General features: G+C 36.8%; 1 protein-coding gene across 5 annotated transcripts in view; it reads right to left on the bottom strand.

Moving 5' to 3' along the window:
• LOC127434426 (potassium voltage-gated channel subfamily C member 1-like) overlaps window positions 1–22,332 on the bottom strand; it is a 97,467-nt gene that overhangs the window by 42,904 nt on the left and 32,231 nt on the right. For all 5 annotated transcript variants that reach the window (XM_051687172.1, XM_051687173.1, XM_051687169.1 and 2 more), the window contains exon 3: window positions 1,387–2,368. In XM_051687172.1, the coding sequence (XP_051543132.1) occupies window positions 1,387–2,368 (982 nt within the window). The remainder of the gene's footprint in view (window positions 1–1,386; window positions 2,369–22,332) is intronic.

Here is a 22,332-nt window from a genome sequence, read left to right as displayed (position 1 = left end):
AAGTGAAATTGCTTAAGATATAAAAACTTGTTTTTATAGAACATACTATATGTTTAAGATTTTAAAAAACAACAGTATAGCTACAACTTCCTAAAAGAAAAAACAACAACTATCAGGTCCTGAATACAGAAAGTAGGACATTATAATTTATCTGGAACAAATCCATTATAAATGTGATCGGGGAAAAATCTAGGTGAAATAAAGAAAATAACTTGTTTTTAAGGTGTGTATTGAGAAGCAGAATAATGTTATATTTGGTTTGTTGACATTAAGTTCCAAATAAAAGAAATTAAGCAAATAAGTTGACATTTTATTTGTAGATGATTTAATTCACTGTTATCAGTGACTACAAAAATAGGCATTGCAATATGATTTTTTAATATTTAAAAAATAAAATTATGTGTAATTCCCACACATACAACATGCCTTACCATGGTATAAAATTACTAGGGCTGTTGATTTAACGTGTTTATTTAGTGCGATTAAAAATATAAAAATTGAAAACAATTAATCATGTCCCCAGACCATTATAAGGACTATTCCTATCATATGTGTAATTCAAGCTTGAAGTACCATTAATTTTCAGCAGGGGGCAGTAAGCAAACTCCAGCTGTATAGGCAACACGCAGCTGTACAGACAACAAATCACAGCAGACAGCACAAGATGAGGATGCGTCAAAACACAGCTAGACGGAGTGCAATTCCAAATGCAGGGATCTCGAAACGTGTTTTTCTAAGTTTGAAACTACTTTTAACTTGACACAGCGACCTAACAAATTTGGTTTGCATGAGTATATTGATGTGTCCTTTGAAAATCCCTTATAATAAATCTATCTTGGAAAGATATTAAACTGTGAAATGGATTGCTGTGGACTGTAGGCCAATGACAGGCATATGCTCAATAATATGGAAATAAACAATACATTGCCTTCTAAAGCCACTTTTTGAATGATCTTATCAATAATTTACTCATCTGCCACAATAAAGTAATACATTTTAATTATCTCAGTTATTCTATTTATAATATATATATTCTATTTATATTTATTTAAATATAACTACAATTATTTATCATTATATTTTAAAGTATTGTGATCTGAGGGCCTCTCAGCAAACATTTATATACCGGTATGCGATTCATTCGATTAAAAATTGTTATCGCTTGACCATATTGTTGTTATAGCTACTTCTATATACTGCATCCTTCAAACACGTCATATCTTTACGCAATCCTTAGAAACAAGGTTAAAAACAGCCAGTCAGTTTTGGTAGTGCACTGGAAAATGTCACAAGAATGAAGTTTCCTTGTGAGGTTGTGTAGATCTTTGTGTTTTCTGTGTCTGTATACTGTATGTGCTGTACGGTATGAGTGCATGTTAATCTCACCTCTGTTAATTTCAATAATTTCCTCCTGAGCTAGTGGGCAGTCTCCCGTCAGGCCGCTAGATACCAGCACACCGCCCAGCACGTTACCCAGGATCCTCTGGGGCGAAGCCGTTGCCATGGCGAGTGCATCCGGCTTGCAGTAATTGGGCGACCCGGGTTGCGGTGCTCTTGGGATATGTTTATTTTTCTTTTTGGGCAGCTTCTGCTTGGCCATGGCAAGAGAGTAATACATGCCGAAGTTATTGACAATCACAGGCACTGGCATGGCAATAGTCAGTACGCCCGCCAGGGCACACAGCGCCCCCACCAGCATGCCCGACCAAGTCTCCGGGTACATATCTCCATAGCCCAGGGTAGTCATGGTAACCACAGCCCACCAGAAACCAATGGGGATGTTTTTGAAATTGGTGTGGTTGCTTGCCGTAGGGTCGTCTGGACTCGCTCCTATCCTCTCGGCATAGTAGATCATAGTGGCAAAGATGAGGACTCCAAGCGCAAGGAAGATGATGAGGAGGAGGAACTCGTTGGTGCTGGCGCGAAGCGTGTGTCCGAGAACGCGCAGGCCCACAAAGTGACGCGTCAGCTTGAAGATACGCAGAATCCGGACGAACCGCACCACGCGTAGGAATCCCAGGACGTCTTTCGCCGCTTTGGAGGAGAGCCCACTCAGACCAACCTCTAGGTAGAAGGGCAAGATGGCAACGAAATCGATGATGTTCAATGCGCTCTTGAAGAACTCAACTTTGTCGGGACAGAAGACGACACGTGTGAAAACCTCGATGGTAAACCAAATCACGCACATTCCCTCAACATACATCAACCAACTGTCCGTGACCACTTCGTATACGATCTCCTCCCTCGTAACGTTCCCCTCTGTAACATTCTCAGTTCTGTTGTAGATGGTGTTGAAAGCTTCATGTGTCTCCATGCAAAAAGTGGAAATGGAAATAAGGATGAACAGAAGGGATCCAAACGCCACATACTGAAGAGCGAGAAACAGAAAGAGAGAGTTAAGTAGAGGTGACAAACATCTATCATACCAGTAAGTAGTCATTTAGCAGACACATTTATCCAAAGCAACTTACAGTACACTTATTACTGGGACAATCCCACTTAGAGTATCGAGGTTACAGTAAGTGCCTTGCTCTTGGGCACAATGGTAAAAGCTCATGATTAACTTCTAACAGGGCTCGAACCAACAACCTTCTTGTTACAAGCCCTGCGTTTTAGCCACTATGTCAAACCATCCTCATACATTTTTGACTCTAGTGGGACATGAACCTCATTTTTTAAATCAGAACTTCAAAGTGCTATCCATTGCATCTGAACCCACATGGCACTTTTTAAATAACTATATAACAGAGACGAATCCAATAATGTAATATAGACAGTATTCGAGACATATAAATAAATTCATTCAATAAATTCAATGCAAAGAAATTCACTTGAAACGATTTTGAGACTTGACTTGGACTCCAAATTAGAACTCCAAATATATCCTCATTCTGATAAGTGGATACCTCCCACAACCTCATAGACCCTAAATAATGATATTATATTTATAAATCACCTTTGGAAAAGATGGAAGTATATATCGTCTATATTGGTTAATGCATAGTTTGTCATTTAGATATTTATTATGGTATCTCTCCAAGACATGATTTTATGTCCTCTAGAGCCTAGATGTGGCATATCTCTGCCTTACCTACAAAGGAGGAAGCGGGAGCCGGGTGAACAGTTCATGGAAGACTTTAATTACACACATTTTCACTTGGAAACAACATAAAACTGCTTTTCAGCACACACTCGCCATCACACACACACACACACAGCTCCGTGTGTCGCTCAAACTGTTGGTCTTCCCAGCCCAATGCAGAATGCGCACGTTCGTCGGCTACATGCATCACTCTCTCTTTCTCACTGGCATCTCCGGCTCCTCTTTATCCCTCTCTCGGCTGATTGGGGTAATTCAGTGCCAGGCGTGCATCCTTGCGGCCCAGCCACACCCTTCTCGTCCCATTCCCCCATCGCCGATTCAGGCTTACTCCCCCCTCCCCCTCTCATTTCTGGAGAGGAGATGTTGCCCTTCCGGCCGTGCCGCTGCCTGATGGTCTTCCCTGCCTCCTGGGAAAACGAGCAGGACAAGGGGAGGGAGAGGGGAGACAGAAAGAGAGAGCGGGAGAGACCAAGAGAGAGAGGGAGAGAGGAGAGAGAGAGAAAAGAAATAAAAGAGAAAAAAAACACGGCGGTCCCTGATCACGCCACCAGTCATTCCGCAGCCAGCTGCACAGCGGTCCTCAGTGATGCCGGGCGATGGCATTGGACCCCTCAGTCGTTCCTTTCGGCCACCGGTTGACGCACTGCACCACTTAATCGAGCACTCCCTTGGCATCGTGATCCTCTGTCAGCGGCGAGGGCTCTCTGATGGCGCATCTTCCTCCAACTCCCGGGTTTCGGCACCAGTGTGGCAGATCTCTGCCTTCTCTACAAAGGAGGGAGCAGGAGCCGGGTGAACAGTTCATGGAAGACATTAATTGGACACACTTTCGCTTGGACGCAGAACCAGAACGCACACGTTCAATGCAGAATGCACACGTTCGCCAACTGCATGCATCTCTCTCTCTTTCTCACAGTGGCGTCTCCAGCTACTCTTTATCCCTCTCCCAGTTGATTGGGGAAATTCAGCAGCAGGCATCCATCCTTACGGCCCGACCACGCCCTCCTTGTCAAACTAGACATTGATCGTTTGTGTATGCAAGATCAGTTGTCATAGCCATGATGACAATATATAGCTTAATTTATCTGTGACACCACATGAACCCCAATGACCCATTTGTCCAACCCTAAGCACTGGTAAAACAATACATTTCTATAAATTTAGACAGATCGTAGCTTTAAATTCAGAGCGTAGCGAAGGTATAGCTATTGTAAGGAACTGCAGTTTGTTTAAAAATTGGAGTCCAGAACAGAACCTCCAAGACCGAGACCAATCCCAGACCCTCTAAGACCTAGATCTGTTTCTGTAGTTCAAATGGTAGAGCATGGCGCTAGCAATGCAAAAGACATGGGTTCGAATTTCAAGGAAAACACACACTAATAAAATGTATGCCTTTGCTTTGAATAAAAGTGTCTGCCAAATGGATAAATGTAAATGTAGTCCCAGACAAAGACTAGACACTTCAAGGCCAAGACTAAGACTATACAGGTCCAGACTACACCTCTCCAGGCCCAGACCCCTCAAGACCCAGACAAAGACTAAACAGGTCCAGACTATAGCTATCCAGACCAAGGCCAGACATGTCACAACCCAGACTAAGACTAGACAAGTCCAGACTTGACTAAAATAGACCAGTATTTGGACCCAGACTAAGACTATTCAGGACCAGACTAGACCTCTCCAGGCCCAGACCTCGCAAGACCAAGACAAAGACTAAACATGTCCAGACTTCACTAGACTAGACCAGTGTTTGGACCCAGACTAAGTCTACACAGGACCAGACTAGACCTCTCAAGACCCAGTCTAATACTAGACAGGCCCAGATCCCTTAAGACCCAGACAAAGACTAACATGTCCAGACTTCACTAGACTAGACTAGAGTTTGACTAGACATGACACAGTCTGGAACTGAACCTGCATCTCCCATTTGCGCACCACAGTTTACATATCTGGGGCGTCTGCACTGAACGCTAGATCACAAATCTGTTAAAATTGTCATTTCTTAACATTTTACATTTTATATTGTATTCTATTTCCCAAAGAGTTTATTAATTATTATTTAATCGATATTTCACATTATGAATTTTTATCTATGTAAACTAAAGCCTTTAGAACTGCACTCTTAATAAACAATATGACAAATGAAATAAAAACGACAATTATCAAGACAATTATGATAACAAATTTGATAATTCTTATTATTATTATCACCTTTTTCATCATTTCAACACAAGACTCACTCCTCTGATCCCCTGATGCTCTCTTTCCTCTGTATTTTGTCTACTCATAAGTGTGCCAGAGGGGCCTGGGTAGCTCAGCGAGTATTGATGCTGACTACCACCCCTGGAGTCGCGAGTTTGAATCCAGGGTGTGCTGAGTGACTCCATCCAGGTCTCCTAAGCAACCAAATTGGCCCAGTTGCTAGGGAGGGTAGAGTCACATGGGGTAACCTCCTCGTGGTCACGATTAGTGGTTCTCGCTCTCAATGGGGTGTGTGGTAAGTTGTGCATGGATTGCGGAGAGTAGCATGATTCTCCACATGCTGTGAGTCTCCACGGTGTCATGCACAACGAGCCACGTGATAAGATGCCGTCTCAGAAGCAGAGGCAACTGAGACTTGTCCTCCGCCACCCGGATTGAGGGGCCGGGTTCACGAAAATTTCTTAAGAATAAAATTAAGAAAGTTCTTAGGATACATTATAAAAAGTTCGTAAGAATGTTCCTAAGTGCAATTCTTGAAAAATTCTTTAGAAGTTCTCAAATATTTTCTTAAGAACATCTTAATTTTTTCCTTAAGAATAAAAAGACAGGCTTTGACATTGTCTGATCGGTCTGCTAATGGAGTTGCCTTGTCTAATAGCCTACAACAAATTCAATACTTCAACACATGTAAATTGTAACAATAAATTTATCAATTAACCTTTTTTTTTTTTAAGTAGCAAGCACCTCAAGATAATTTTTTGAATGAAAAGTGTGTGAGATGTGTTAGTATAACGACATTAACTGTCATAGGAGAATTTACTTGCTGTTAACCATTTGATAACTTTTAATTTGACATGGAGGAAAAGAAACAAACTTCAGTAGACAAGTGCTGAGGAATTTACTGCAAGGAAAATGTTCTCCTTTGGAAGCTTGATAATAATATCACGTCGGAAAGTACGAGGCGGGTAAATGGGAAAGGGTGACGGAAGCTGTCTCTGCTGTGCCCAACTCCGATAGGGATGTGGATGAGGGGAGAAAAAGAAAGTCTCAGCTTTCTAATGTTATAATTATTATTGTTTCTATGAACTCTAAAGATCGCAGAGAGAGAGTGCTATATGTAGCATACGTTTGAATTAGCATGATTGGTCACATTAAGAAGCTTCAAAACAATATATATTGTTTGAATTTTGTGATAACATTAAATGGTTTACAAGCTGAAAATAAAAATATAATTAAACACTTCATTTCTACGTAAACAGCCTATTGCGACTTCAGACTCAACATGAAAACCCTAGTAAATTAATTAAACATCTTACCTTTTAGAATTTAAAACAACTGTGAGGTTATCCTAACTTTAAGATGTTATTTACGATGATATTTAAGATTTTGAATGCTTCTTAGATAAGAACTTTCTTAAGAAGTTTATTCAGGAATACAAAATATTCGTAACTTTTTTCTTAAGTTACAAATTAAGAAGAAAATGGTAGTTAAGAAGAAATTTCTTCTTAAAAAAGTTTCGTGAATCCGGCCCCTGTTGAGTAACCGCGCCACCACGAAGACCTACTAAGTAGCGGGAATTGGGCATTCCAAACTGGAAGAAAAGGGATAAAAAAAGTGTGCCAGAACCTCAGCTAGGTCCTCACATTCACATAGAGGAAGAATTTGATCATTTTATCAATTAATTGGTGCTGATAGTTGCTGATAGGTTTTTTATTCTTCTTTGTTCCTCTGTGGCTGGCACTGGAAGATTCTACAGTTAGAACGGTTTGGTTCTACTGTATAAAATGGCCATAAACAATATTCACAAGTCTCCATCATTTCAAAATAATATTCTGCAGTGTGTTTCAGACTTGTTTATAATTAAAATCCTGCATTTTGCACCAAATCTTATTTTTTTCCCCCTGGTTATTATTGGGATTTTGGTTGAACAATAAACTGCATATGGGATTTTATCCATTTTGGACTCATGTCTGTGATCATCATAGCATAGAAAGACAATGAAAATGTTTGAACATTCTATACATCGATTTGAAAAATTATGCTATAGGCCGATTAATCTGTTATCTGCCATTTACATCATCTTAGTTATTGCAAAATCCACTGTCGGTCGACCTCTAACTTAAGAGACAAAAGAAAGTAAGAAAGAAAGAAAGAACGGGAAAAAAGTAAATAGAAAGAAATAAAGAAAGAAAAAGAAAGAAACAAAGAACTGGAAAAAAGTAAATATACAACATCAAACATGTTCTGGATAATGCATTTATACAGAGATCACACACACACTCAGAGCCACTCATGTGCATAAGATGTTCCAGGCAGTGAGGACACACAGGGTTGAAAGCTTCTCCTTCACTCCACCCCTCTATCTGCTTGCTCCATTTATCCCTCCATCCAAGACTGCTTTGTTTCAGAGGCTGCTCAGGATTTGCTCTGAACACACACACACACACACACACACACACACACACACACACACACACACACACACACTTACATACAGTACATAGCAACATCTATCCCATCAAACTTTCACACCACATTTCTGTCTTTTTAGAATGTATTTATCTCTCTGCAATACACATAATCTTAAAAAGGGAAATATTTGGAATTATGCAATCAGAAATCAAGAAAACAAAGACAGTATAAAAATGGTACTGATGAAAAGGGATACAAATGTGAAGAGGACAGGTGTAGGTGAAACACTCTTTTTTATGTAAAATACCAGCCTAGTCCCATAACCCCCCCCCCCCCCCACTGCCCCTCCATTTATTTGTCTTCAGTCTCAACCTGACCTAGTTACAGACTATGGCAAGCCGTTTTAGCTTTTATTCATTCGCAGGATATGAATTGTTGATATCAACAATTCAATTTTCACTAGTTAAAATTCTAATTCTTGATACCAAAATGTAATTTTTACTAGTGGAAATGCCAATTGTTGATGTCAATAATTAAATTTCCACTAGTAAAAACGTGAATTCTTGATATAAAAAATGACGTCATCACTTGCAGAAATCACATTCTTTTTTTACTTCTTTTTTTATCCCCTTTTCTCTCAATTTGGAATGCCCAATTCCCACTACTTAGTAGGTCCTTGTGGTGGCGGAGGACAAGTCTCAGTTGCCTCCGCTTCTGAGACCGTCAATCCACGCATCTTATCACGTGGCTCATTGTGCATGACACCGCGGAGAGCATGTGGAGGCTCATGCTACTCTCCGCGATCCATGCACAACTTACCACGCACCCCACTGAGAGCGAGAACCACTAATTGCGACCACAAGGAGGTTACTCCATGTGACTCTAACCTCTCTAGCAACTGGGCCAATTTGGTTGCTTAGGAGACCTGGCTGGAACTTCAAACTCATGACTCCAGGGGTGGTAGTCAGTGTCAATACTTACTGAGCTACCCAGGTCCCCAAAAATCACATTCTTGATATCAAAAATGGAATTTCAACTAGTAAAAACCATAATTATTGATATCTGTAACTGAATTTTCACTAGTTGAATTTCACAATGATTTCTGATACTGTTGCAAGCCGAATTGACTTTTATTCATTCGCAGGATGTGAATTGTTGATATCAAGTAGTAAAAACCCTAATTTGTGATATCTCTAATTTTTTACTAGTAAAGTTTCACTAGTAATATGTCATTCTCTCCTATTCAAAACAGTTATTGATATCAAAAATTAGTTTCTCACTAGTTGAAATTCCAATTTCACCTTTCAATAATTATTTTCTTACTAGTAAAATAGAATTTTTGATATCAAGAATGTAATTTCTACAAGTGAATAGCAGTAATTCAGTTTTCACTAGTAACAAATTTAATTTCTGATATTTGTAATGTAATTGTTACTAATAAGAAAGTCTTTTTAGATATCAAAATTACATTCCAAATTATTGATATCTGAAATTCATTTCCAGATATCAGAAATAACAAATATAACATGTTTAAATTCATTTTCTGATATAAAGATTTTACATTTTCACTAGCTGTAATTTAATTGTTGATATCAAGAATTAACATTTTAGTAGTAACAGTGTAATTATTGATATCAGTAAAGGGAGCTCTACTAGTAACAATTATTGCCTTGATATCTAAAATAGCCTTTGCAACAAGTGAAAATATAAATACTGATATCTTAAATGTGATTTCAACTAGTAAAAATACTATTATCGATATCTAGAAATACAATTTTAATAGGTAAGAATAGCTATGGTAATAAGTTTATGAATATTAATGAGACTTGGTTTTCCCATTAATCCATTTTTGTAGCAGGTTAAAAAACTGGAGGGAGACATTCCATGTGGGTAAAAACAGCTCGTTTTAAAAAAAAAAAATTATTTTTATGCTTAAGAATCTGAAAATGAGAATTCATTTCAATTTTTCTTTTTTGTTCATTGTTCAAACAATATTAGATTTGCATATTTGGGCGGCACTGCATCGCCCCATTCATCTGATTGGCCAACCCACACTATCTTCTATACTGCCTTAATTTTGGTACCGCTGTGCATATTTGGCTACATTTTAATTAAATATTGTCCCGAACTACCACTCACAGTAAACTACACATGCCATACACAGAAAAATCTTGTTGCTGGGCACAAAACTGGTGCTCTTGTGAGGTGTTGTCTCTAATGGACGACGCATAATAGATCGCAATCCACACTGGGAGTTTAGTCTCATATACTGTATATTAGGGCTGCCCCCGACCAAAGATTTTCCTAGTCGACTAATGGCTTAAATTAACGCCTACTAGTTTACTAGTCGCACATTTACGATATTAATTTAATTAATTAAATATCTTTTTTAGGGGGGCATCAGAAAATGGTTTGAGTTCCAGGGCTGAGAAAGAATGTTATAAGTAACATTGCTAACACTGTTCTACATAACAGAGAAATACTAAACCATAATAATGAGCCTTTAAAATATAAATTTTACAAGCGCACGCATGAAGCGAGCCGCAGCGACACCGGCAAAAGGGGTAAATTTTGTTAATTTATAGAGAGAAATGCACATTAGGGTTGTGCCGACAGACGATGATCTTGGGGATTGACGATGGTCCGAGTGATCACCAATAGCTGATGCCTTTGACGATGTCAAGACGATTTTTGGCTCGTATTCCCATGTATTAAATTATTAGTATTATTATGATTATTAGGCTATTACTATTATCAAATTAATATTACATATAATTTGCCCGTAGACACACAGACACATGCTTGAAGAAACACTTTATTATATTATTAAGAACAGGTGACAGAAAAGCCATCTATGCGAATATATGACGTGCAGTCTCGTGGAACATGCGCATCTAAAAGGTTCTCACTCTTTCTTTGTTTCTGTCTTCTGAATTTTTTATTTTTTTTGCAAGAACAGTATCTTCTATGAGTGCCGCAAATGGCCTCAGACATCTCAGCTCAGGAGGTGCTTTGAATTCAGTTCACTTTATTTCAACAGAGCAGTTCATTGTAAACGCAACACTGCAGCCTATATTTCTGTGATTAAAACATAAAATAATACAAAAACACATTCACCTCGAACCATGATTTATATTTCAGTGATTATTATCATCATTATAATTATTATTTTTACATTTATAATTGTTTTTATGTCTTCATTTGTGTAAGTAATTTTCCGCCTGCATGTTTAGACAGATACTTGCCTGACGGTAAATGGAAAGGTGTGTGTGTGTATATATTTATTATTCTTTCATCACTTCATTATTTTATTTGCTTTTTCGTTCCGTTTGGAGTGCAGTTTGAATTTAGAAATGTATTTGATTTCTCGTTGAAGTTTTTCGTTTTTTAAATAAATTAATTTAATTTTCAAAGCAAAATCACTAAAGCAAGAATATTCACTGATCCGATGTAATTGGATATATATACACTACCGGTCAAAAGTTTTGAAACACTTACTCATTCTTTATTATAATTTTTTTTCACATTTAGAATAATAGTGAAGTCATCAAAACTATGGAATAACATATATGGAACTATGGGAATTATGTTGTGACTAAACATAATCCAAAATAAATCAAAACTGTGTTATATTTTAGCATCTTCAAAGTAGTCACCCTTTGCCTAGAATTTGCAGACATGTACTCTTGACATTTTCTTAACCAACTTCTTGAGGTATCACCCTGGGATGCTTTTTAAACAGTATTGAAGGAGTTCCCATCTATGTTGGGCTCTTATTAGCTGCTTTTCTTTATTATTTGGTCCAAGTCATCAATTTCAAAAACTTTTTTTTATTTTTTAATTACATTTTGGTATTATAATGAAATAAATTAATATTATTAGCATGGTGGCACAATTATATTTTTGTCTACAAAACTAATTCCAAACATTTAAGCATACGCCTTCAGATCAAAAGTTTTTTAAGATCATGAGAAACATTTTAGTCAAGTGTTTCAAAACTTTTGACCGGTAGTGTATATATATATATATTGTGAAGGAGGGAACAAAACAAATTTATTCACACACACAATGTATTTTCCTGGACAAAGAAATACCCGACCGGTAGAGAATGCACAGATGAAGTAAATTCTTTGCCAGAGAGGTGTTGACAACTGCTGTAAAGCCATCTTTCAAAAAGTTGAACAACACACATTTTAATTGTACTTATTTTGTTTTCCAGTTTCATTTGAAATTATTGTTAAAATAAATAAAAAATAAAGTTAAAAGTTTGAAATCAAGGTGTCTTGCTTTATTGTGTAGACTTAACCTTAACCCTGCTTAACGAAAATTACCCCATAGTACCACCTAGCGTCCAACCAGCAGTAATACGTCAGGTGTTCGTCAGTTTCCTGTGGAGTTTTTTCTGGGACCAACCAACCAATCAAAACTTGGTTGACCAAGACTCTTCTCATGGACTAACATTTGGTCGACTATCAGGGGGCAGCCCTACTGTATATAATATATTATTTTTATATTGAATAAATTGTATGATTTTGCAATACATTTGTTTTCATGACGTATTAATAAATGTAATGGCAAATGGGATTAAGGGAGTACAGAAGGAGCAGGTGTAAAAATGATTCATTCCAACTAACATTTTATAAACTAAAACCTTCACGAATGCTGCAATATACTGCTCATTATTCAAAAATAAGGGTCATTGTGCAGTCCACGTGGCGACAGAGTTACAGTCTGGATGCCTTTTGTCCGAATAATTAGTCTTAGCAATAGTTTGATTGTTTTAAATGAGCTTTTAAAATTGACATTACTCTTTCATGCTTTTTCTGACATGAAACCAATAACAAAAGAATTGCTCCCTGTGCTGAACACCTCCCATCTGCTGCTGTCTGCCCAAGGAAAAAGTCTTCTTACTTGCTAGAAGCCAAAATCGAGGAGGAATGGGTGTTACAATAGCACATAATAACATAAATGAATGTTCTAGAATGCTAATATTGTACGTCTGTGTGTTACTGTATGGTAATAAAGTGCAAGAAGACAGCGTGAAAAAAATTATAATAATGGGCGCACCCTTTCAACCAAAATTAGACATGCATTTAATCCAAGCACAAACATTATGGAAATTCTCAGTTATTTTTATGGGATGTATTAACTAAGCTTCAGATGGGGGTTCTTCTAATAGGCTAAATGTTGATATCAGGTACATTGAAAAAGTCATGTATGTATGCACTTCAAATTGTCTGTTTGCACAGTTATTTCCCTTCAAAGCTGTCTGACAAGTAGAACTTCCACTGTTTCACCCTACACTCAAAAAAATATTTTAGCATATATCCTATATATATATATATATATATATATATATATATATATATATATATATATATATATATATATATATGTATGTGTGTGTGTGTGTGTGTGTGTGTGTGTGTGTGTGTGTGTGCGTGAGGTCTATCATTTTTAGTTAGATAACCAAGTCAACAGGGCTAAGAGGCTAAATTCTAATTTTTACCTTAAATAATTTCAATATTCGAAATAAATTTAAATTTTCAAGTCACCAGATATTTAAATTGACGTTGTTTCCTAAGTCTACAAGATGGCGCAACTAGACAGATAAACCCGACAGCACCGTGCTATTATTGAAAAGAACATTCCTGGCCGTGAAATTAGTGCACTCCATTTTAAACTAAAGAGCATAAAATAATAATTGAAAACAAAAATCAAAAGATTTAGCCAATTTATTTTCTCAAATGTTAAGTAAAAAGTAAAACATGAAAACTATTATTTTCGTGGCTTCTTTACACACACAGGTGAGCTCAATCAAGTTCACATACATAGTAACATGTTTGTTAGATTTTTATATCTACTCTTCCTTGTTCCTAATACCCAAACATTAATTTAGCCTATGTTTTTATGCAAAGCAATGGAACACATTTTCATACATTTATCAACAGCACACAGATACGTTACACAAAATAGTTTCCATCTGCTGAGCCGCAGAGCCATAGGATTGACGCAGAAGTATAAATCAGCCTTAAGTCGCAGCAGTTTCAGGACCGCAACGCCAGGCCCGCAGTCTCCGGACCGATGTTACGGGTGGAGCTAATGACAGAACAATCATGTCGGAGAGCACGGTAATTTGTTGTCTGTGTAAAGTTTTATTAAATCTACATTTCTGGTAAACAATTACTTTATTAAGCTAAGTATTTTCTGCTAACTACTGGATCTGAATACATATATTTCTCGTTATTCTTACAGAAACTTAAATTGGTTGTCATAATGAATATTATTCTGGAAACAGTTTGATTAGCATTCAGGTTGTATTTTTTTTTAAATGCTTTTGTTTTGAGTCACTCAAGCTTTAGTTGTTTAAATAATTATTTTAGTTTAATTTATTATTATTCAATTATTTTTTTTTTTATCATTTTGTATGTAATGTGTTTTGTTAGGCCTTATAATTGAATGTTTCTTTTGAATTTGATATGATTAAATACATATGACATTAAATGCCCATTCTTTGTGTCTTTTTAAAGTACTCTTTGTGACTTTATGAACAGGAAGGAAATCAAATGATCACATATAATATAGTCAAATGGGTAACACCTTACAATAAAGTTTGATTTGTTAACAATAGTTAACTACATTTGTTAACTTGAAAAACAATGAGCAATACTTTTACAGAATTTGTTAATCTTGGTTAATGTTAATTTTAACATTTACTAATATATTTTTCAAATTAGAAGTTGTAAATGTTAACATTAGTTAAAAAAAACATAAACAGAGATTAATAAATGCTGTTAAAAACATGTTCTTTGTTAATTCATGAAACCTACTGCATTAACTAATGTTACACATGGAACCTTATTGAAAAGTGTTGAAAAGGCTACCATTAAATGTTTTAGATCAAAATCAATGTAAAAATAGCACATTTTAAATCTAAAAAAGCAAATAAATGTACGAAATTATGCTCCAAACGGTAGATGGCGCTCATCTACTAACACCGCATCAGTCCTGAGACTGCGGGCCTGAAACTGCTTTGGCTCTGGGGCTATACACATTACAAAATCATACAATGTTCTTAAATATAAAAATAATATACACCTTTTGGTGTTGATATGAAAAATAAGTGTGGTTTATAAACGACAGAGAAAACGGATCTTGGGTTTGAATTAGCAGTCTTCTTTCCCCCTTGCGTATCCCCCGTGAGGTTCCATAACTTTCTTTTTTGAATATTTTTGGCATTTCCACTATTAGAAATTACATTCTTGATATCAAAATGTATATTTTTTACTAGTAAGAAAAGAACTGTTTATATGTGAAATTGGACTTTCAACTAGTAAGAAACAAATTTTCGACATCAATAATTGCGTTTTGAATAGGAGTGAATGACATATTGGTGTAAAACGTTACTATTGAAAATTCAGTTATAGATATCAAAAATTAGGGGTTTTACTAGTTTAAATTCCATTTTTTATATCAAGAATGTGATTTCTGAGAGTGATGATGACATTTTTTATATCAAGAATTCACATTTTTACTAGTAGAAATGTAATTATTGATATCAACAGTTGGCATTTCCACTAGTGAAAATTACATTCTTGATATCAAGAATTAGAATTTTAACTTGTGAAAATGTAATTGTTGTTATCAACAATTCATATCCAGTGAATGAATAAAAGTCAATTCGGCTTGCCATATACAGACTGCTGCAGTAACCAGTTTCCTCAGCCCAGGTCCCCCTCTCCCCATGAATCTCTCTCTCTCTCATTCTCTCTCTCTCTCTCTCTCTCTCTCTCTCTCTCTCTCTCTCTCGATATCTCATAGCATTGCTGTTCAAGTCTCTGTATTAGCTTCTAAAACTAGGGGAGGCGGTCGATAAACCAGTTGCATGTTAGCATGTGTCAGTCATACACTACCTCTAGCAGATTACTGTAATTTCCTCTATACAGGAGCAACATTTGTTTTTCTACATTTTGAACACATGGTCTATGGGTGCGTTCATGCCATGTCGGAATTACCGTAATTACGAGATTCCGACTTGTAATGACTGTTCAAATCTTCAAAGAACTCTTAATTACAAGTTGTAAACTTGCAAGTCTGTGAAAGCTCCGACATGACCGTCGTGATGCCATGTAAAAAGACCTAAATGGAAGCAGCCTCCACAGTAAGCCAGTATAACCAGGAGCACTTTTTTGTTGCTAAACAGTTTGTGAGAAAATATAGAGGTGAATTCATAATTATTATACATCCATTTTGGCTTCATTACATTTACATTTACATTTATTCATTTGGCAGACGCTTTTATCCGAAGCGATTTACAAAAGAGGAATAATACATAAGCGATTCATCTTAAGGAGACAGTGGTACGAAAAGTGCTGCATTACAAAGTTTCACCAGCATCAGAATAGTAGTATCCAAGACAAATTAGAGTGCAACAAGAATATCAACAGTATATTTTTTTTATTTATTTTTTTATTATTAGTGAATGGTTAAGTGCTCATGGAATAGATGTGTTTTAAGCCTTTTTTGAAGACAGAGGGTGAGTCAGCTTCATGGATGGTGTTAGGAAGGTCATTCCACCAACGTGGTACAATGAAACCGAAAGTCCAGGAAAGTGTTTTGGTGCCTCTTTGTGTTGGTACAACAAGGCACCACTCGTTAGCCGACTGCAGGTTTCTGGTGGGAACGTAGCTCTGCAGAACTTATTTTAGGTATGCTGGAGCAGACCCAGTGACTGTTCTGTATGCCAGCATCAGAGTCTTGAATTTGATACGTGCATCATACGTGCATCATTTACCAATATAAATGTTCTAATGAATAAAACACACACATAAACACTTACTACGTTTAGGATTGTTAAGATTGTGTAAAAATGGTGTAACTTTTGCCAGTCTGACCAAACGATGAATTGAAAGAAGATTGTCACTTCTTACATGCCTGATAAAAAAAAAAATTTTTGATGGTTTCATATACATTTTCTAATAAATAAAACACCCTCACATAAACACTTATTTCTAACAAACACATTTTTTAATGTTAAAATGGCAAGTTATGACTGATTAAAGGGATAGTTCCCCCAAAAATTTAAATTCAGTCATCATTTACTCACTATAAAGGCGCCACATGTTAAGACAAAAGATGTTAGGCAGGATGTTAGTCTCAGTCACCATTCACATTCATTGTATCTTTTTTCCCGTACAATCAAAGTGAATGTTGACTGAGGCTGTCGTTCTGCCTAATATCTCCTTTTGTGTTCCACAGAAGAAAGAGTCATATGGGTTTGGGTGAGTAAATGATGACAGAAGTTTCATTTTTGGGTGAACTATCCCTTTAAGTGATCTGTTATGGATGAGTGTGTTAATTACTCTGATGTAGAGTGACAGTACCAGCTTATTACTGAATGATTACCATATTCATATACCAGGGTATTTACATGGTACTCCAACGTACTTTAGAGAATACCATGCTATTACCATCACAATACTGTCCAAATAATCATACTGATACTATTGTGTTAAGTGTGCTGCAGGGGTCTGCACTGAAGCACTATTGGGTATCACTCCGTCTTTGGTGCAGGACGGGAAAGCTAGCGCAGCGGTCGTCATGGAGACAGTGATGAAGCTGTGCTGCGGTAAACACAACGCCATTACAGTCACATTAACACTTGTGGGCACACATTCTCACACATCTACATACATAGCCGGAGAGGGAACACACACCTTATGCCAATAAATGAGCAATCGCTCGCAGCATGTGTGAAAGTCACCGTTCACTCAGAACACAGAGTCTCTGCGTGTCTCTGTTCCTTCCCGTTTCGTCTCTTTTGTATTTTCTAATCTTTCCTTCTTTATTTCTTTCTCTGCCCAGCTCCGTTACTCTCCTCCACTGTAAATAGGCAAATGGATGTTAAAGGGATAGTTCACTCTAATCACTTTTTTCCCACCGTGGAACACAAAATGAGATATTTAGCACAATTTTCAGGCTGCTCTTTTCCATAAAACAAAAGTGGATAGCGACTATGGCTGTCAAACTAGGCCTTAATGCAGCTTAAAAAGTAACATAAATGTAGTCCATTTGACTTGTGCACTGTATTCCAAGTCTCCTGAAGGCATATGATGGCTTTGTGTGAGGAAAAGACTGAAATTTAAAGGGATAGTTCACCCCAAAAATGAAAATTCTCTTATAATTTATTCACCCTCATGTCATCCCAGATTGGTATGACTTTCTTTCTTCTGCTAAACACAAACTAAGACTTTTAGAAAAATGTCTCAGCTCTGTTGGTCCATTCAATGCAAGTGAATTGTGACCAGAAATTTTGATGATCCAAAAAACAAATAAAGACAGCATAAAATTAATCCATACGAATCCAGTGGTTAAACCCATGTCTACAGGAGTGATGTGATAGGTATAATTAAGAAACAGATCAACATTTAAGTCCTGTTTTTTTTTTTTTTTACTATAAATCTACTTCTAACAAGCCCTCCTATTCGAGTTCATGAGAGTTCTTTTTGTTTCGTTTCTTGCTGATTTGCATTCTTCGTGCATATTGCAACCTACTGAGCTGTTGTGCAAATATGATTTATTTATTATTTTCCTTTGCTTTATCCCTCCCATTTTTTCTTTCTCCTCCCTGCCCAGTAGGTGGCGATATGCATGAAGAATACAACTCACCAAAAAATAAAAGAAGAAAAACTCTGCCCTCTTGTGAACACACATAGGAGGGCTGGTGAAAGTGTATATTTATAGTAAAAGTTGACTTAAATATTAATCCTTTTCTCACCAACACCTATCATATTGCTTCACAAGTCATTGATTTAACCACTGGAGTCGTATGGATTACTTTTATGCAGCCTTTATGTGATTTTTGGAGATTCAAAGTTCTGGTCACCATTCACTTACATTGTATGGACCTACAGAGCTGAGATATTCTTCTAAAAATCTTCATTTGTGTTCTGCAGAAGAAAGAAAGCCACACACATCAGGGATGGCAGTAAATTATAAGAGAATTTTTATTTTTGGGTGAACTACATTTTAAGTCACTGAAAATCTTGCCTTTCACTCTCAGCTCTCAAATCTTGTTTGCATTCAAACCTGCAACATTCATAATACACTACTTTTAATTAAATTTTTAGGTGAACTATATCCTCATAAGGGAACAACAAATCACAACCCTCAAAACATCTCATTCTTGACTTGAAGGAAAGTTTCCCCAAAAATGAAAATTCTGACAATTTATTCACCCTCATGTTGTTCCAAATCCGTTTTTCCCACCCAATTGGGCTATTTTGAAATTGTAGTCGCGGGTTCCAATGTTATAGTTGCGGCTTGCTTTTTATTTTATTTTTTACTCATTTTAAAATGGACCACAGTTGCCAAAAAGTTTGATGGTAAACATTAAAATTAGGACATTTAAAGTTTGACTTGGGGTTGGAAATTTTTGTTTGACCTGGCAACCATGTGTATGACTTTCTTTCTTTCGTGGGACACAAAAAGAGATGTTAGGCAGAATTTTAGGGACAGACAGATTATGGAAAAAAGGTGCGATGAATGGTGACTGAGGCTGACTGAGGACAACATTAGGGTGAGCAAATTATCTAATTTGAGTAAATTATAATTTTTTTTTTTTTTGGTGAATTATCCCTTTAAACATCTGTATCTCCTACTGAGTAGTGTGTTGAGCTTTATTTTTATACAAAATGTAAAAATTAAATGCATACAGGATTTGTATATTCCTATAGATGCGAACAGAAACAGACGCTTCAGAAGTACACACACACCTCTCTGACATACACACTCTTTGTCAGTTTCATGTATCAGCAATGGGGGAAATACATTATGCTGACTGTGACATGGGAACGACCCATAACATCAGGAAAGATACCTGGGAGAGAGAGAGAGAGAGACAGAGAGTGTGTGATTGGTCATTTAATGTAACACAGGCACTGCGGGATACTGAAGGTCATAGGGGGACAGTGTGAATGTGTGTGTGTGTTTGTGTTTGTGTGTGTTTTATATGCTGGAGAGATGCCTATAATGGCAGCCAGTGTTTTACAACACCACGCATGTCATAGGTACTGTACATTAGAAGGACATGAATGTTACTTTGTATTCATATGATTCATGTTACAGACGGTCATAATGAGCAACTAAAACAGACTAGTTTTAGTAGTGCGATCTGAGTGTATTACGATGCATTACTTTTTTAACGTTTCAATAACGTTTACTGTGCTGACACTTTCTGTACACAACAAATGAAAAAGTGTTGCATTTACTGTGCTAATACTTGAAAACATCTTGAAAAACTGTGCTTAATAATGTTCATGTACTGTTGCGTGTGTGTTCATAGGTGTTGCATGTAACATGTGGGATGGTGTGTGCTTGCACCATGGAGCGTTTAAGCATCTGGCCTCTTTGGTATTCTCTCTAGAACACTGCAGTAATGCCATGTACGTTTGTCCTTGCGACACACAGCCCACCTCTTTTTTCACTGCCTCCCTCTAACTCTCTCATCTCATTCACTTTCAGTCTCCCTCTCTCTCTCTCTCTCTCTTTCTCATCCCCCTCTATCTTTGTCCTTAATCTAACTGAGAGCTTTGTGACCAAAAAATTGCTTTGTAAGGAAATGGCAGTCACTTGCGCACACACGTGCAGAAAAATGCTAACAAGCATGATAGCACAGAACTTTTTTAAATCCGTAAGAAGATTATTTGAAAACAGCCTATATACACCTGTATGCACATATATGTGTTTGTGTGTGTGTGTGTGTGTGTGTGCACCGAGCAGAAAGTCAAAGTGATGAATTCAGCATTGGCTACCTTGGGTTCTATCGTATCTATCCTGAATGAGCAGATGGCTTCACACACACACACACAGACACACACAGACACACACACACACACACACACACACACACACACACACACACACACACACACACACACACGTTGGTGCAGCGATCATTATGAGGACTCTCCACAGACATAATGATTTTTATTCTGTATGAACTATAGATTCTAATCCCTAACCCTAACCCTACCCCTAAACCTAACCCTCACAAAACACTTTCTGCATTTTTACATTTTTAAAAAAAAACATTGTTTAGTATGTTTTTTAAGCAATTTGAATTATGGGGACACTAGAAATGTCCTCATAAACCACATTTATAGCATAATACCCTTGTAATTACTAAAATGTCCTCGTAAACCACCCAAACCCACCAACACACACACACACACACACACACACTGTCCTTTTCTAAAGAAAGTTGCTAGTGATCTGTAGTACCAATGGAAACATAAAAAGACACGTACACAGCCTAATATAACAGACACATTTGAATGTGTCAATGCATTTTGCTGAATATTTACTTAGCTATACTTTGGGAACACAATTGTCCACTAAAGTGAGCTAAATCTAACTAAACTTCCCTTTGGAGATGACCTTAAAAATACAAATTATTCAAACAAAGTAAATTGTTTTCTTTTAGGGTTAAGTCAAGTCAAGTCAAGTCAAGACAAATTTATTTGTATAGTCCTTTTCACTACAGGCATTGTTTCAAAGCAGCTGTACATGAAATTATGCTATAACAGAGAATGAATGAATATAATGCCAATATTAGTTATTTATGTTTAGAATTATTAGTGGTTAAAGTAAGTGTTGTGGGTCAATGGTTAAACAAAATGATTTTGTATGAACTATAAGTTTTAGTGTTAAAGTCCTTGAAGTCATCCCAAATGTATTTCCTGTTAAGTTTCATATTAATTTTAAAATTCTGTTAATTACTTACAAACCTTCTATCACGCTATAATCCATCACGCTCACTATGATCGTAAAACTCCGGCCTGTTAACAATACCGAGAATATCAAAATCCACAAAAGGAGGGAGATTATTTAATATTTGGCTACTAAACTATGGAATAGTCTTCCTAGCAGTGTTTGGAACTCAGACACACTCTCTCAGTTTAAATCTAGACTAAAGACTCATGTATTCAGCCATGTATACACCCATTTTAATCCTCATTTCATAGTTCAGCTGCTTTCGTTAGGTCTGTCTGAACTGAAAACACATGACGGATGAAACTCTTATTCTTTAACCCTGCTTTAAACCCTGCTTTAAAGTGAATGGCATCTGTGCTAATTTTATTCTATTTCTTTCCCTGAGTCTTTCCCTGAGTCTTTCGCAGAGTGATGATGACTAACTGCAGCATGTTCCAGCCAGACTTCACTTCAGTCTACTAAGACGGTCTTCACAGAGGATGAATTGTTGCAAACTCAGAGACATGGGATTCTTTATGAGCCACTGTCTGAAGCATGGGCTCAGGATGGAGTTCGCCCAAATTACCTGCCATAAGCTTCCAGCCAGCTTGTGATACTACTCACTGAATGATATCTATATCAACTTGGTCAAAGGAGGGACAACGTTCTCTTAAAAAAATGAACTACATAGAAAATGAATTAACCACAAACAAAAGCCTTCATAGGCTAAAAAGCAAAGGACAATGCATCTACGTGTTAATTTGGAAATTGTGAAATTTCGTCAGGTTTCGAAGAAATATAAAGTTCGGTATATGGGCATAACAGTGAAAACTAATTCCATGGTTCCTGATAATGCCTCCCAA

Source organism: Myxocyprinus asiaticus, chromosome 44 (assembly GCF_019703515.2).
Source record: "Myxocyprinus asiaticus isolate MX2 ecotype Aquarium Trade chromosome 44, UBuf_Myxa_2, whole genome shotgun sequence".
NCBI classification, from domain to species: Eukaryota; Metazoa; Chordata; class Actinopteri; order Cypriniformes; family Catostomidae; genus Myxocyprinus; species Myxocyprinus asiaticus.
Note: the sequence above shows the minus strand (reverse complement) of the source record. Positions and strands in the feature narration are given on the sequence as shown.